General features: G+C 58.6%; 1 protein-coding gene across 1 annotated transcript; it reads left to right on the top strand.

Annotated features, from left to right (window-relative positions):
• Nucleotides 1-302: 302 nt before the first annotated feature.
• TMEM8B (transmembrane protein 8B) lies at nucleotides 303-10,213 on the top strand. Its single transcript, XM_033085683.1, has 14 exons — nucleotides 303-333; nucleotides 431-508; nucleotides 3,863-4,052; nucleotides 5,130-5,337; nucleotides 5,469-5,602; nucleotides 5,737-5,996; nucleotides 6,255-6,610; nucleotides 6,908-7,004; nucleotides 7,209-7,332; nucleotides 8,600-8,742; nucleotides 8,912-9,090; nucleotides 9,177-9,323; nucleotides 9,398-9,514; nucleotides 9,711-10,213. The coding sequence occupies exons 1-14, from the start codon at nucleotides 303-305 to the stop codon at nucleotides 10,044-10,046; spliced, it is 2,400 nt and encodes a 799-aa protein (XP_032941574.1). The 3' UTR covers nucleotides 10,047-10,213.
• Nucleotides 10,214-15,561: the final 5,348 nt, after the last annotated feature.

The raw sequence follows: 15,561 nt of genomic DNA, 5'->3' as shown, positions 1-15,561 counted from the left end.
GTCTCTGTGCCCTGTGCCCCCGTTCCCGGCTCATATCTCCATTCCAGCTCCGTGTCCCTGTCCCTAGCGCCATGTCCCATGTCCCAGCTCTGAGCCCCAGTTCCCGGCCCGTATCTCGGGTTCCAGCCCGGTGGCCCTTTCCCGCAGCCTCCCATGTCCTTCCTCGCCCGTGCCGCTGTCCCCCAGTGCCCCGGTCATCGCCGGGTCCATCCCGGTGGGAATGGGTGGGGGGGAATTGTCTCTCGGGACGGGCGGGGCGTGGTGCGGCCGCCGGTGACTGACGTGCCCGAGCACCAATGGCGATGCGGGAGGCGGTCCCGGTGGGCGGGGCGGGTGACGTCAGGGCCGCCGGTGCGCGGCGGGGCGGCCGGAGGCGCGCGCCCCTCGGCAGCCGCGGCGGCGGCGGCGGCGATGGCCCGGCGGGGCGGCGGGAGCGGCGGGCAGCGCCTCCCGCTGCCGCTCCCGCTGCTGCTCCTGCCGCTCCTGCTCCTGCCGCCGCCCGCCGCCGGTGAGCGCAGCCGGGAGACCGGGGCGGGGGGCGCGGGTGTGGGGGGCCGGGAGAGCGCGGGACGGGGCGCGGGAGCGCACGTCGAGGGTGCCGGCGCGGCGGGGGCGAAGCGATAGCGCGGAGGACGTGTGTGCGGTGGGTGGGAGGGATGCTGGAGCGGAGAGCGAGGGTCCGTGCGGCGGGACGAAAGGGATGAGCTCGGGATGGGTGTGAGGTACGGGAGCAGTGGGATGTGGGGGGTGCGCGCAGTGGGGCGAGGGGCGGGTGAGGACGGAGCACCGGGGTGTGTGCGCTGGGCAGGAGGTGTGGGGAGCGGGGGTCTGTGCTGCGGGACGCAAGGGATGAACTTGGGATGGGTGTGAGGTACGTGAGCCATGGGATGTGGGGTGTGCGCGCAGTGGGGCGGGTGGGATTGGAGCTCGGGGGTGTGCGCGGTGTGCAGGGGGGCTGCAGGCACGGGGTGCGAGGTTCCGTGCGGCAGAGCACAGGACAGTGTGCCGTGGGGCAGCGAGATGAGCATATGGTGGGCATGAGGTACGTGAGCAATGGGATGTGGGGTGTGCACGCAGTGGGGTGGGAGCCAGGTAAAAATGGAGCACGGGGATTTGTGCGGTGGGCAGGAGAGCTGGAGGTGTGAGTTAAAGGGCTCTGTGAGGAGCCACGGGGCAAAGGGATGAGCTTGGGATGGCTGTGAAGTACACGAACAATGGGATGCAGGGTGCGCATGCAGTGGGGCAGGGAGTGGGTAAGATGTGGTGGGGAGAAGGGCTGCAGGGGTGGGGTGCAGGGGTCCATGTGGTGAGGCACGGGATGAGCTTGGAATGGGTACCTGTGTAGCTTGGGATGAGCTACTGGAGCAATGGGGTGTGAGGTTTGCGTGCAGTGGGGCAGGGTGAAGGTGAGAATGGAGCACAAGGATGCAGCTATGCGGGGATGGCATCCTGGGATATGGGGGCAAATGTTATGGGAGACGGTGAGTGTGGCACAAGGGATGGGGTCGGCATGCAGTGGGGCTTGGGGCAGTTATGCAGCAGAGCATAGAGATATCCCCATTTGGGTGTGGGGTGCCATTGGGCACAGGGTGCATGTACTGGGATGCAGGTACTGGGACAGAAGGTGGGTGTGATGGACGCAGAGATGCATGTGCAGAGGGATGTTTGCATAACAGGATGAGGGCATCTTGACTAACAGTGTAGGGATGCCTGTGTAGAGGGATCTGTGGAATCAGAGGGTCTGTGGAATGGGATGCGTGGATGTGTGTGCAGTGGGGCACAGAGTACCCATGCAGTGGAGCATGGTGACAGATGAGCAGTGGGATGCAGAGTTGTGTGTGCGAGAAGGACACAGGCAGTGCCCAGGCAGTTGAGCCACCCTGGGACGGCACCATGTGCGTGGGCAGTGAGTGGGCCAGGAGGGTTGCAGATGCAGGGCAGAAGGCTGTGTGTGTGCAGGGGGCCGTGGAGATGGACAGCCTGCAGAGACGGGGGTGTGTGTCCAGCGGGACACACAGGATGTGCGGGGGACACATCGACGACAGTATGTGAGACAAAGAGCAGGCTGTGGGGCAGGGAGCTGGCTTAGTGACCGGGATGCGGAAGGATGCTTGTGGTCTTGGAGGGGGCATCCCGTGGGAAGCGGGGAAGCTGTCTAGGGGCTGCCGGTGCCGGGGCGCAGCGGCGGGGAGGCAGCGGGAGCTGTGCGCGGTGCTGACCGCCGGCCGCGGAGCTGTCCGCGGTGCTGACCGCCGGCCGCGACCTGGGGCTGTAGCACCGGGGTTGGGGTCCTGCGGCTCCGACCGCTGGCCTGAAGCAAAGGGGCTTTGGCTTTTCCCCTTCCATCCACTCCGCTTCCGTGGACAGCAATCCCGTTCCATCTCCAGCACCTTTCCCGTGCCCTGGTTGCACTACCATGGCACCTCAGACTGACCCTCTGCGTGCAATCAGTTCCTTCACCTTGTTCTGGGCTAGTAAGCACGGGGTGACTGTGCTGGGACTGGATAGCTCCAGGTCCTTCCCCCAGTTCCCCTTCTGGAGTTGTGTTCAACACCCTCCCCGGGTCCCCTGCCAGGTCACTGTCCCCAAGTGGGGCTGTGGAGTGACCAGGTGGTTCCTGGTGGAGAAATTTGCATCGGATGCTCTTGCATTGAGGAGACAGGTGCTTCATGCCCGGCTTGTGCCGGCTGGGAGTGAAGGGGAGGGGGAGCTGTCTTTGTTCCAGACAAGGGAGCAGATGCATGTCAGTGTACAGCCTGCTGGGGCTGCACACACGCAGCACAAACACACGTGCACACAAGCACATGCGCACGCTCCTGGCCAAGAACATGTGGTGCAAGGCAGACCCTCTTCTCAGCTATCCCACTTCCTGCTGGACGAGTCCTCCTGGGCACAGACCTGCTCCCAGCCCACCCTCTGCTGGCCTCCTCCTTTCCAGCAGCTTGTGAAGAGGGGTATCTCTTTCTTGCTGTATTTCTAAAGGAAAATGGATGGGTCTCCCAGGCTGCCACTAGTGTAATGTGGTAATGGTAGATGAAGCTATGGCTGTCTCAAGTTCTGCTCTTCCCTGTGACAAAGAAGTGGCTGTTTCTGTGCTGCTGGGGCTCCTAGAAATCGCTGAAAATTGACCTGTCAGGCAGGTGGTCAGGGGGAGGTGGCCCTCAGCTGTGCTGTGGGCTTGCAGGAAGTGTCTTTCAGACATAGGGCTGTGCACAGGCACACACCCCCATGGACGTGGGTTTGCACGCCTCCACTCTGCCGTGCATGCAGACAGCACCCACGTGTGCATATGTGCACACATATGTGCACCGTTCCTCCTCCACAAACCACGGGAGAGCGGAGAGGCAGTGCAGGAAGTGCACTGCTTGCTCCTTCTTCTTGTGGCTCTAGGGTGAAACTCTGCACTTTATGATGGGCTCAGTGCTGAGCCTTCCCAGCGGGCAGATGAGGGAGAACGTGTGTTCCGTTGGGAGCTGACCTGCTAGGGCATAGCTGAAGCCATTAAGAATGTCCCTTTACTTGTTACAGGTGAAATGCAGGGAGCAGAGCATGAGCAGCCAGGGTCATGGGCTCCTCAGGCTACAGCCCATCAGTGCCCACAGCTCAGTGAACGGAACTTGAGGCAGAGCTGAACCAGGAATGATGCAGACTGATCCAGGCTGGGAGATGCAGCTGGGGACAGCTGACAACAGTCCTGGGGATTCACTGAAATGGCACTGTCCCAGCCCCTCCCGCCTGCGGGCTGCTGGACACTTGTGACATATTTCAGAGCCTGGCTGGTGGGCCTGCTCTGGGGGTGGTGCTCCACAACCCCCTCCCCGGTCCTTTACCCTACTGAGAGCCTCTTGGGTCTCCTTTGCAGACGGGCTCTTTGTAACCGACTACTTCACCCGAACACCACGCAAGCTCAGCCCCTTCCGCTCCTTTGCCAGCATCGAGCTCTTCCACTTCCACATTCCCGAGGACACAGTCATCGCCGTCTGGAACCTCATCACCTTCAAGGAGCAAGGTGGCACCTTTGGGGATCAATGTCCAGACCGTAGCATCACCGTGTGAGTAAGCAGCCTGCCTGCCTGTATCCTTCCTGTCTGCTTCTGCTGCTCCTGCCTGGATTTACCCCATAGCTTGCCTGCTCTTTCTTGCTTCTTTGCTTCCACAAGCACATGTACATATAGAGTCAAAGAATCACAGAACCACAGAATGCTTTGGGTTGGAAAGGACACTAAAGATCATCTCGTTCCAATCTGCTACCATGGGACATGTTCCACTAGAGCAGGTTGCCAACTGAGTACCACGCAGCTGCTCGCTCATCCCCCACCCTGCTCCCCCAGTGGGGAGGAGAATCATGGAAAAAAAAGTAATACTCGTGGGTTGAGATAAAAACAGTTAACTAATCAAAATAAATATGCCAATAACACTAATGATAAAACAGCTACAAAAATAATAGTAATAACAACAGTAACAAAAAGGAGAGAGAAAAATAAAACCCAAGAAAGATGAGTGATTCATCACACAGTTGCTCACCACATGCTGACTGATGCCCAGCCTGTCCCCCAGCAATGGTTGGTGGCTCCATGCCAACTCTTCCAAGTTTATACACTGGGCAGGAGGCTCTATGTGGAACAGAATATGTTCTATATGATATGGAATATCCCTTTGGTCAGTTGGGGTCAGCTCTCCAGGCCATGGTCCTTTCTGGCATCTTGTGCACCGGCTCTTTGGCAGAGCATGGGACATTGAAAAGTGCTTTAGGGTAAGCGCTGCTGAGCAACTACTGAAACGTCAGTGTGTTATCAACATTGTTCTCATACTGAATCCAAAACACAGCACTGTAACAGCCACTAAGAAGAAAATGAACCCTATCCCAGCCAAAACCCAGACAACATGCACGCTTCCTCCCCATGATTCATCTTCCCAGGACCAATGCAGGCTCTACTCTTTTGTGCATCTCATAGATGAACTGTTTTGCTTGAACACCCACTCAGGAAAGCTTAGTCTCCAGAAAGGTCCCATCTTACAGATGGCTTCCATGATGTCTTTAAGCATAGAGGAAGACACCCACATACAGGACATACTGGCCCTACCACGATGCCCAGCCTACACCCTGCTGACTGCTGTCTCTCCTGCAGGTATTTCCGCTCAGGGGCTCCCTCTGTCATTAATCCGCTGCACACGCACTTCCCCAGGGACACGGCCGTCCCTGGCTCCTTCGCACTGACCCTCACCTGGACCCTGCCCAACCGCACCACGGGAGTGTTCAATGTCACCAGCCCACTGCCCGGGGACTGGTTCCTGGCTGCCCACCTGCCCAAAGATGAGGGCAAGATTTCTGTTAAGGTGAAGGGCCTGGAGGGACCATGGCGGGGCAGGGCTGGGGTCTGACTGCTCTGGGCTGGCAGTGCCTGGGGCAGGTGTCCCAAGTGGGTCCCTGTGCCCCTCTGCCCTGTGCTGACTCTCCTCTGCTGCAGGGGCTCTACGAGGAGTGCCAGTATCTCTTCCAGCCACAGCTCATCGTGCAGCGCCTGGTGAACATCGCTGTGCTGTACCCTGGTCATGTCACCGAGCAGAGCATGGCCCCCCACAACCGTTCCTGCCTCTACAAGTGAGTGCGAGAAGGGCTCCTAAGGAGGGGGCACCCTCAGGGTGGGGAGATGAGGGTGTCCCATCCCTCTGGCTTCCCTCCCCAGCCCGGTTAGTCCACAGTGATGGGCACAGCCTGGCACTGCTGTCCCGCAGGGTCTTTGTGCCCAGCTACACATCGCGAGTGCTCGTGGAGGTGCTGCGGTGCCGTGGGGCCGAGGGCTGCCCACTCTGGCTGCGTGTGCGGGCCAAGGCTCCCCCCCTGCACAACTCCACTACTCTAGACTGCCGGGAACACACTCCCTGCCAGCTGGCACAGGACCTGCCCTTCTGGCAGCACTGGTATTATGTGCTGGTGGAGAAACACCCTGGGGTGCTGGGCACCATCTCTTTCCAGGTCACCGTGCAGCTCACAGGTGAGGGTACATGTGGGGGTGTGGGTGGTTTTGACTCTGCTTTGGTGTGGGGTTTAAAGGATGCCCACAGGATCTGTCTGTAGCTGGGCACAGGCTCTGCTGGGGTGGGAATGCTGTGAGATTGGGGCTGGGTGGCAAATGCTGGGCATGAAGGGAGGAGATGAGTGGTGGAGATGAATGGTGGGCAAGAAGGGAAGGTGGGAACTAAGAGGGAGCTGGAGCTATGTGGTCCCCAGGCTGATTGCTCTGTTCTTCCAGACTGTTCCCGACCCAGCCTGGCCCGACCACCGTTCCTGCCCTCCGGCGCCTCCATGAACATGCCCCACTCCTTTGGCTCTGCGGGTGGGCTGGCGCTGGGAGACAGCCCTCCACCCACCAGCCCCAACGACACCAAGCAGCCGGTCCCCATCCCTGTCACCTCACATGCTGGAGAGCGCTGCTGGCCTGTTCGGCCCACACTGCGCAACGAGCTGGACACCTTCTCTGTCCACTTCTACATCTTCTTTGGGCCCAATGTGTCAGTGCCACCTGACCGCCCCGCTGTCTTCGTCATCAACCTCCTGCCAGTGCTGGACAGTGGTGGGGTGCTCAACCTGGAGCTGCGGCTCAATGTGGTGAGGTGGCCACATACACCCTGAATGGGGCAGGGTAGCTCGGGGAAGGGGGCAGGATCGGAGATGGGTGATGTCAAGGTTGCAGCAGGGCAGGAACAGGATTTAGGGTCATAGGCAGTGGCTGTGAAGTTTTTGGGTGATGGAGAATGGATTAGGTTGCTCCAAGGCCCAGGTTTGGGTGTTCTTGGGTGAAGGGCAGTGGGTTAGGGCACTGCTAGTTGGTGTGCTGTGATCCAAGTTCTGTCAGAGCAGGGGACGTCTCTGGTACTGGTTTAAGGCCATCTCCTCTGCCATCAGAGCTCCCTGTGTGGTGAGAATGTGACAGTGTTTGGGTGTCTAAACCATGAAGTCCCACTGACATCCAGTGACAACACCTCGGTCACCTGTGAGACAGGTAGGGGTGTGCATGTCCATCCTGCATGTCCATGGGGTCACACCCCCCTGTCTCTGGCAAGAGGCTGGGTGGGGGGAGGCTGCAGAGGCCATGGGGGCGTGTGGCTCTGGAGCCTGGCACCGGGTACTCTGTCCCTGTTCCAGCTCTGTCCAGGGCAGGGGGCTGCACCTTGTTCTGCTCACCCGGAGCTCTTCTGGCCCACAGAGTTTCTGGCAGGCTTCCTGCTCTCTGTTAATGCCACAGTCAGCCTCAGCCGCCTGCGGATCCCCTACCCACAGACAGGCAGCTGGTACCTGAGCCTGCGCTCGCTCTGTGCCACGGAGCACGGGTAAGAGCCGGAGCACACCCCCTCCCTGTGCCCCGAGGGGGATGTCCTCACCGTGACCTGTGCCGGTGTGTGCGTGGGTCTGTGGGTGTGCCTGTCCCCTGTGCTGCGTGTCTCCGCTCCTGAGTGTGCACGTGGCTTTGCGGGCTTTGTGTCACCGTGAGAGTGCTGCGTGGGCACGGATGGCTCCATCTCGCGTCTGCCTGACCATCTGTGGGTCCCCGCGGCTCTTCCCTCTGTCTCGCGGTTAGGAAGTGCCTGTCAGCTCGAGAACGCCGGGCATCTGTCAGTGCCTCTCCGCCTCCGCGGCAGGGCCCATCTGTACCCGCGCCTGGGAGGGGACCGGGCTCTCGCTGGGAGGACAGGGCTCTGCTCTGCATGTGAGGATCATCTCTGGTCAGGCTGGGGCTCTGCTCAGCATCTCCAAGGATTGATCCTGTGCTGTGGGTCTGCTCCTGGCCTCTGTGTCTGCCTGGAGCCCTCTGGAAGAGTGAGGCTGGTGTGTGTGTGTGTCTGTACGTGCAAGGATGCACGAGTGTGGATGCTGCTGCATGCATGTCTGGGTGCATATGTGCAGCCAGCTCTGTGTGCATATTCTGGTTTGCACAAGCAGTCAGGGCTTTGCTCAAGCAGCCAGGGCTTTGCTCAAGCAGTAAGGGCTGTGTGTGTTCTGCACACACGCATGTGCAGATTTGACTGTGCGAGGACACAGTCAGTGAGCAGCAGACACAGGTGCAGCCAGCACTGTGTGCATATTTGTGCGTGTTGGGGTGCCTCTGTGTGCCCAGCCAGTAGCTGGTATGTGCTGTCGGCCTGTGGGGCTGCCTGTGCTCCTGGTGTGCTGGAGCTGAGGAGGTGCTGGCAGTGCCAGAGTCTTGTGTATGGGCAGCACAGGGCAGTGGGGTTGGCATGCCTGCCCTGATTCCTCTGATGCATTTCTAGTTCATGCTGAGTTGCCAGTCATAGCCAGTTCTTCCCTGACGGGTTCACACATGGGCGTTGCAGGGCAGGGCATAGTGTTTGCACAGCAAAATCCAAACTAAATAGGAACCAGCTGAGTGTGCTGCTAAAGGCAGAGGGACTTAGAGTGTGACCACGCTCCTCCTGCTCACTCAGGCTGGCACAAACAATTGAAGCACACAGGATCCTTGGGGACCAGCTCTCAGCTAGCACACGCAGCACCGAAGAAGCTGCGACAGGCGGCTTTGGTAGAGGCAGGAGCTGCTCAAGGGCACATGATGAGGGCTGACCCCCTTCTCCCATCCTGCAGGTTTGAGCCCTGCACCAACGTGACAGCTGAGGTGTACCTGCGCGCCTACCTCTCACCCTGCATCAACGACTGCGGCATCTACGGCCAGTGCAAGCTGCTCCGCACCAACAACTACCTGTATGCTGCCTGCGAGTGCAAAGCTGGTGAGAGCTGACCCACAGACCCCCAGCGTCCTCCCCTTCTCCTTGCAGGTCTCGTATCCCAGTCCATTCACGCCAGGTCTCTGCAGTGTGCTGGAAAGGGGGTTCCCTGCTCCACCCCCCCAGCCCCTGTGGGTGCTGCAGTGGTGATGGCAGCTCTCCCTGGTTACAGGCTGGAATGGCTGGGGCTGCACGGACAACGCTGAGGCTTTCTCCTATGGCTTCCAGCTCCTCTCCACACTGCTGTTGTGCCTCAGCAATGTCATGTTTGTGCCTCCTGTGGCCATTGCTGTCCGCAGCCACTACCTCCTAGAAGCTGCTGTCTACATCTTCACCATGTTCTTCTCCACTGTGAGTGTGGCGTGGGGCAGTTGAGGGGCAGGTGAGGGGCTGGGGCTGTGCAGGGCAGCTCTCACACCCTTTTCCTGTTACTCCAGTTTTACCATGCCTGTGACCAGCCAGGCATTGTGGTGTTCTGCATCATGGAGTATGATGTGCTGCAGTTTTGTGACTTCTTGGGCTCTCTCATGTCTGTCTGGGTCACTGTCATCGCCATGGCCCGGCTCCAGCCCATAGTCAAGCAGGCAAGTGTGGGGAGGGGGCATGCAGAGCAGGCATGGAAGAGATTTATCCTGATGGGTGCCCCAATGCCCCACAGGTGCTGTACCTGCTGGGAGCCATGCTGCTTTCCATGGCTCTGCAGATGGACCGTCACGGGCTCTGGAACCTTCTGGGGCCCAGCCTTTTCGCTTTGGGGATAATGGCCGTCGCCTGGGTAAGATGGTGTCCCCTTATGCCCCCCTCCTGGCTGTGCTCAGCATCCTGCCCCTGCCAGCATCTCCCCTCTGCTGCCTTCACCCTTCCCAGTGAACCCCTCTCCCTGGCTCCTGAGGGATGTGTCACCACGGCACAAAGGTTGTGCCTGTCCCTGCTCTGGGTGTCCCTTCCAGCCTGTCCTTTCCCCACTGCAGACGGCTCGCACCATCCGTCGCCGCCACTGCTACCCACCGACCTGGAAGCGCTGGGCGTTCTACCTGTGCCCGGGAGCGCTGATTGCAGCGGCGGCTGTGCTGCTCTACGCCTTTGTGGAGACAGAGGAGAATTACTTCTACATCCACAGCATCTGGCACCTGCTCATCGCCGGCAGCGTTGGCTTCCTGCTGCCGCCCCGTGCCAAGCCCAGCAGGCGCCTGGGGCCACTGCCCCGGCGCAAGGGATGTGGGTACCAGCTCTGCGTCAATGAGCAGGAGGAGCTGGGGCTCGTCGACCCCGCTGTGGCCTCCATCAACAGTATTTGTACCAGCTGATGCTGATGCCAGCTCAGACTCCTCTGTCATGGACAGCAACCCGGTGGGGCTTGGCACCCACTCTCTTTGCTGGCCACCCATCTCTGGGAGTGCCAGGACTCCTCTGGGCAGGCACACAGCCACCTGTGCCAACCTGTTCTTCCAATTACAGCCTGATTGAACTTGTCTCCAGGGATTGCTGTGGCTCGGTCTAGGGTGGAGCTGTGGGATCTCAGGGTTGAGCTGGGTCACATTCCTCCCTTTGCCAGGCCATGGAGTTGCCGAGGGGATGTGGCTGGGTGTGGAGGGGAGGAATGGCAACAGTCTCTGGCTCTCAGTCACAGCTGCTACTCTGTGGTGGATGCTCTGAAGCTGATGCAGCTCCCACATAGAGCAAAGTGGCTGGCAAGAGGTAAAGAGCAGAGGCTGCAGTGTTTTGGCTCCTGGCATGACAGGTTACAAGGGTGGGATGTCTTTGTTGGGGCACTCACAGAATGGCTGTAATGTCTGACCCAGGAGCAGCTGTGCTGTACCGGGGCATCCGGGATCCTCTCCAAGCCTGCAGGACTGTGGTGAGCCCATAGCTGTGGGGGTAGGTGCCACTGGGGAATGATGCTGGTGCTGCCTGCTGTGGCAATGCACAGGTCTGAGAGGGCTCTGCCTGCAAGGGCCACATCCCCAGAAGCCCACAGCCCGTTGGTGTCATTGCCTGCCCCAGCACCCCACATGTCACTGCACCCAAGGAGCAATGGACTAGTGACCCCGTGTGCCTGCTGTAGCCACCAGCCCTTTCTCTGCAGGGCACTGGGCTCCAGTGGGAGGGGCATTGCACGGACTGCACCCTGTGACCCGGTTGGGACAGCCCTTTCTCAACCCCTCCTCCTTGTCTGGCTTATGGTCAGACCTGTGGGCTCAGCACCCACTGCAGCCACTGGTGACCATGGTGTGGTGACAGACACATGGCTGTGTGTGTGCCTCAAGGACAGGGGGTTTTCAGTCTGCTTCAGCAGCTCAGAGGGGTCAAGAGGGACCAGGGAAGACAGGGAAAGCTTCACTTGCACTCTTCACACCACTGGGGACTTCCCCAATCTCCTGAGAATTTATCAGCCCTGCAGGGGTGTTCACGGGGGAATCCTGAGGCAAAGCTCTGTGTCCTAGCAGCCACATCCTAGCTCAGCAGAGCCCACCCGCCAGCAGCCCCCCTCCCTGTACCCCTGGGGACAGAGCCCAGCACAGGGAGATTTACTGGATGCTTAACAGGATTAGCAACTGCAGGCAGGCAGGCATCTATGTAATAGGATTGCAATTTAATTAAAACTGCTGCTTGGGAGCTGGGCCCCAGCTGGCCAGAGCAGGGTGGGCTTGGGGGCTCTGTGGGAGCAGCTGGAGAGGACTGTGAGGATGGAATTGGCAGAATGGGGGGAGAGATGAGCTGGCGAGGACTATGGCAGTGCTGGTGGATTCAGGAGTTTGCTGCCTCTGCCTGTGGGCCTGAGTCTGGGATATGCCCATGGGGAGCCAGCTTGGTGTGGGGGTGTGCTGGGCAGCCTGCGCAGAAGCCCCAGTCGTTGTACAAAGACTGGCAATCCTTCATCTGCCACTCTCCTTTCCCCTCAAGCTCATCCTCCAGCCGTCTCTCTGCCATACAGAATGTCCTGTCCGGTCTGGCCAGGTGGCAGATTAAAGATTAATTTTTTAATTAAGTGCAATTGCACCCCACTGGCAGTGGCAGCCCCCAGAGGATGAGGAGCTCAGCTTTAGCTTTCACACCAGCAAGAGGGTGGATAGGAGTGCACACTGGGCACAAACTTGTCCTACACCAACGCACTCTAGTTTCATGGAGATATTGGGGCTGCATGCAGCATTCTTACCCTCACCTCCTGTCTCACTGCTGTAGGACCAAAGTGCAAACCTGATGCTTGTCAAAATTGTGAAGACTCTACAATAACAGATCCCAGTGGTGGGATGAGCTGACCCGTGGCAAGCAGCTGCACAGCCCCTGGTCTGCCCCACAGCAGACACCGTGGGGGTGACACATGTGGGATTGGACAGCTGAGGGGTCCTGTGAGAGTTGGGCAGGGGTTTTAGCCAGGAGAGCTGCCCAGGGAAGCCTGGAGGAGCCACACACCAGCTCTCCTAGATGCTGCTTTTCTGGGCTGCTTGTGCATCTCAGAGCTCCGTCTCCTTTTAATTAAACCTGCAACTGCATTTTTCATCTCAAGGACAGGCCACGCATCTGACCGCACTGCCTCGGAGGGAGCTCGGCCAAGCAGCACTGGAGGGGATCCAGGCATTCTCTGCCAGCCCAGCTCATCCCTGGAGGCCTGTGGGCTGCCTGCTGAGAGCTGGGAATCCCCATTCTCACTTCATCTCCCAGTCCCAGGGTGGGCAGAAACCCATTCCCCTGCCCAGGAAGCTGGCACAGTTGAGGGCACAGTGAGGTGCACTGCAAGTTCAGAACACACAGTACTGCAGGACAGAAAGGTTTCTTGCTCACTGCTTCAGGCACCAAGCACGGAGAAGCAGGTCTCCCCTGTGGGAAACCCAGCACAGGGGGTGTGTGTGCCTCTCCCACCAAGCCTGTCTACAAGTATGCTGGGACACACCATGGGAGTCTCTAATTCCCCTCAGTCACCTCTCCTTTGTTGCAAGGTCAGGAACACTAGTGTGTCCATCCCTATGGGTCTAGTGAGCTTTTCTGTCTTGGTTCCCCATAGGAACCAAGTTCTACCCCATGAGGAATGCTTCTGCCTTCCCCTCCTGCTCAGAGAGTTGGGGTCTCTGTGACGCCCACCCCCTCAGCGTAAACAGCTTTCCCGATGTTCCATCCCTGCCTCTACCAGGCACAGCAACCACATATCCATGGCAACGGTATCCCTATAACAGCCAGGTACATCTGACATCCCCATGGCAACCAACTCCCGGAACAGCCGATGAAGAGCTTTGCTTTCTCAGTGCTGGAGAGGGATGGGGGGGAATTCGAGCCATACCAGGTCAGGAGGTGGCAGGGACCTGGGGACAGACACAGCTGAGTCGGGTTTTTGACTCGGTGTGTGAAGCAGCATAAGCCTTCACAGCCTCTGTCCTGACAGGTAGGATGCAGGGGACACAGGGGATGCATGAGAAGCCCTGGGAACAGTATCACCCTGATTCAGCCTCCTGCATCCCAGCTCCATCCTGCTTGCTGGGCTGTCAGTGCCTGCTCCAACACGAGTTTCTTATAAATGTGCATCCCAAACACTGGTATTGTGCTTCCTGCCCCAACCTCCTCCCACCCCAGTCCCCACTAAAGAGGTGCTCTGCCTGCTGCCCTCCCTCTGCCCTCCTCGAGGGCTGCCGGACCCTCCCACCACTGCCCGCCCAATGCCTGCTGTCCGAACTCATCATCCAGCAGCCCTGACGCAGTCTGTCGTTGCAGATGGCAATTGTATGCCATGCAACTTTAATGTGTCAGGCCTGAATTATTGAGCCCTGCAGCAGACTGCGTGCACAGAGGCAGGACCCGGCATCCCTCCTCCTCTCCCTACCCGTGTGTGCCTGACCAGGCACCAGCAGGTGGGGGCTGGTGAGAGGTCCAAGGTTTTGGGGTCTCTCTGGGGGCACAGAGATGCTGTGCCCTTGCTAACCACCATGGCCGGCAGGTGTGGGTGGAACAGTGGCTGGTGGTGTCACCAAACTGGTCACCTAGGGGTTGGTGAGTTGCCAGGCAGGTGTGTAGGGAGGGATGTGTAACTCTGCAGTCCCCACCTCAGCATTTTCTCCCTGTATCCTCCTGAAACCCTGTGTCTAGAGGCAACAGATGCCCTATAGCTGCCCTGCAAGTCCTCACCCTTCCTGCTCACTGTGCTGCCAAACCCCAGGGAGGAAAAGCCTTTCCACCCCAGTCAATGTAAATCCCATGGTGGATACAGACAGAGCTTGCTCCCTGGCCGGACATGGCTGTCACTGTGCTGCTCTGGGGATGATGAAGGGCTCAGAGAATGCCCTGGCTGCTCTTTTATTTTTGCAGTTTGCCTGAAGCACCCTGCAGCCACTTGATGATTTTCTCATCAGAGTAGCAAGGCTTGACTGCCCTCCCCACACAGACCCATCCATCACCCATGGCTAGCACCACTGTACAGCTCACAGGCACTGGACCTGCCTGCCCTGCTCAGTTCCTGGCTGTCCCTCAGCCCTGCGGGCAGTGCCTGTGCCATGGGCAGCTCTGTGCATGCAAATGGACCCTGTTTTCCCTGGGGGAACCCATGTGCAGCTGGTTTGCTCACCCCTCCTTCTCCCCCATGCCCCAGCTCCAGGTCTCTTCCTCCCTGCTGCCATCTCCAGCCTTCAGGGGATGGGACCAGGGACCCCTCAAAGCCTCAGCCCCATGCTGCATGCCAGGGTGAGGACCAGGCACTCCCAAGTGGGAGATAACAGCTACAGATGGAGAAAGTCCAACTCCAGCTGTCCCTCCATGGGGCAGCTCTCCAGGGCCTTGTTCCTGGGAAACACCCTGCCATGGGTACCTGTCCCACAGAACTGAGACAGCTGAGCATGACAAAGTCAGCCCAGAGAAGGGACAAGGGGTTCTCAAGGGGACCCAGGGCACTGAGAGCCAGCATTGTCCCAGGAGCACTTCATATCAAAACACCTGGAGAAGTGAGGAAACCGAAGGTGGCATGAGGGTAGGGGTGCAGGGGCTGTGGAGATGAGGGACAAAAGACTTGCCTGTACCCACAGAGACCAGAGCATTGCAGGGGGAATGTGTCAAGGGACAAACAGCAGCTGCCATGGTCACATGGCTGGAAGGGAGCAGCAGACAGGAAAGGGGGACACTGAGACATGGGAAATAAGGAAAATGTGGTGGTGATGCAAAGCATCACGATTTTCAGCTGCTGTTAATTGAGTTTCTTGGAGAGGTTGGTGGGGAAACGTGTGGGGGGGCTGGACTCAGGACTTTATCCCTGGCAATTTAGAAGAGGTTTGTTGAAGACCTGCTCTGTCGAGCGGAAAAACCACTTGAGTCGTGCTTAACTTCATCAAGGGAACTGCATAGAAATCAGGGAGCTTGCTAAGAGAAATTAATAGAGCAGCCAGGGGCGCAGACTGCCTGCAGACAGCATGAGAACTGCTCAGATACACATGCTGGAGACTTCCAGTAAATGAACATGTCCTTTAACAAGATTTGCAAGGCCAGCATGGCCAAGGAGCGGAGTGAGTAAATGGGTGGATAAGGTCATTCCTCAAGGAAGGGAGCTGTGCCAAAATGAAGAGCACATGAAAGGGGGGAAGGTTACATGAAAAACCAGAGCAAAACAACCCCCAAAGAGCCTTTGAGGAAGATCTTGGCAACAGCTTAAAATTGCAAATAATTTTGCAGTGCTAAATTTGCTAAATTGTTGCCATAGCAATGAGAGTTTGGGGATGTCCAGGGGTGTATCAGAGTGCTGCAGCTCAGATCAACCCCTTTCGATGAATCTTGGGGTAGGATCTGTGAGTCCTGCTAGCGCTTTCTGTTAGGACAAGGAAGCAAAATGTTTCTATCCCTGAAGCAGAT

The sequence above is a fragment of the Catharus ustulatus genome, chromosome Z (assembly GCF_009819885.2).
Source record: "Catharus ustulatus isolate bCatUst1 chromosome Z, bCatUst1.pri.v2, whole genome shotgun sequence".
Classification (NCBI taxonomy): domain Eukaryota; kingdom Metazoa; phylum Chordata; class Aves; order Passeriformes; family Turdidae; genus Catharus; species Catharus ustulatus.
This window is presented reverse-complemented; position numbering and strand designations above follow the sequence as displayed.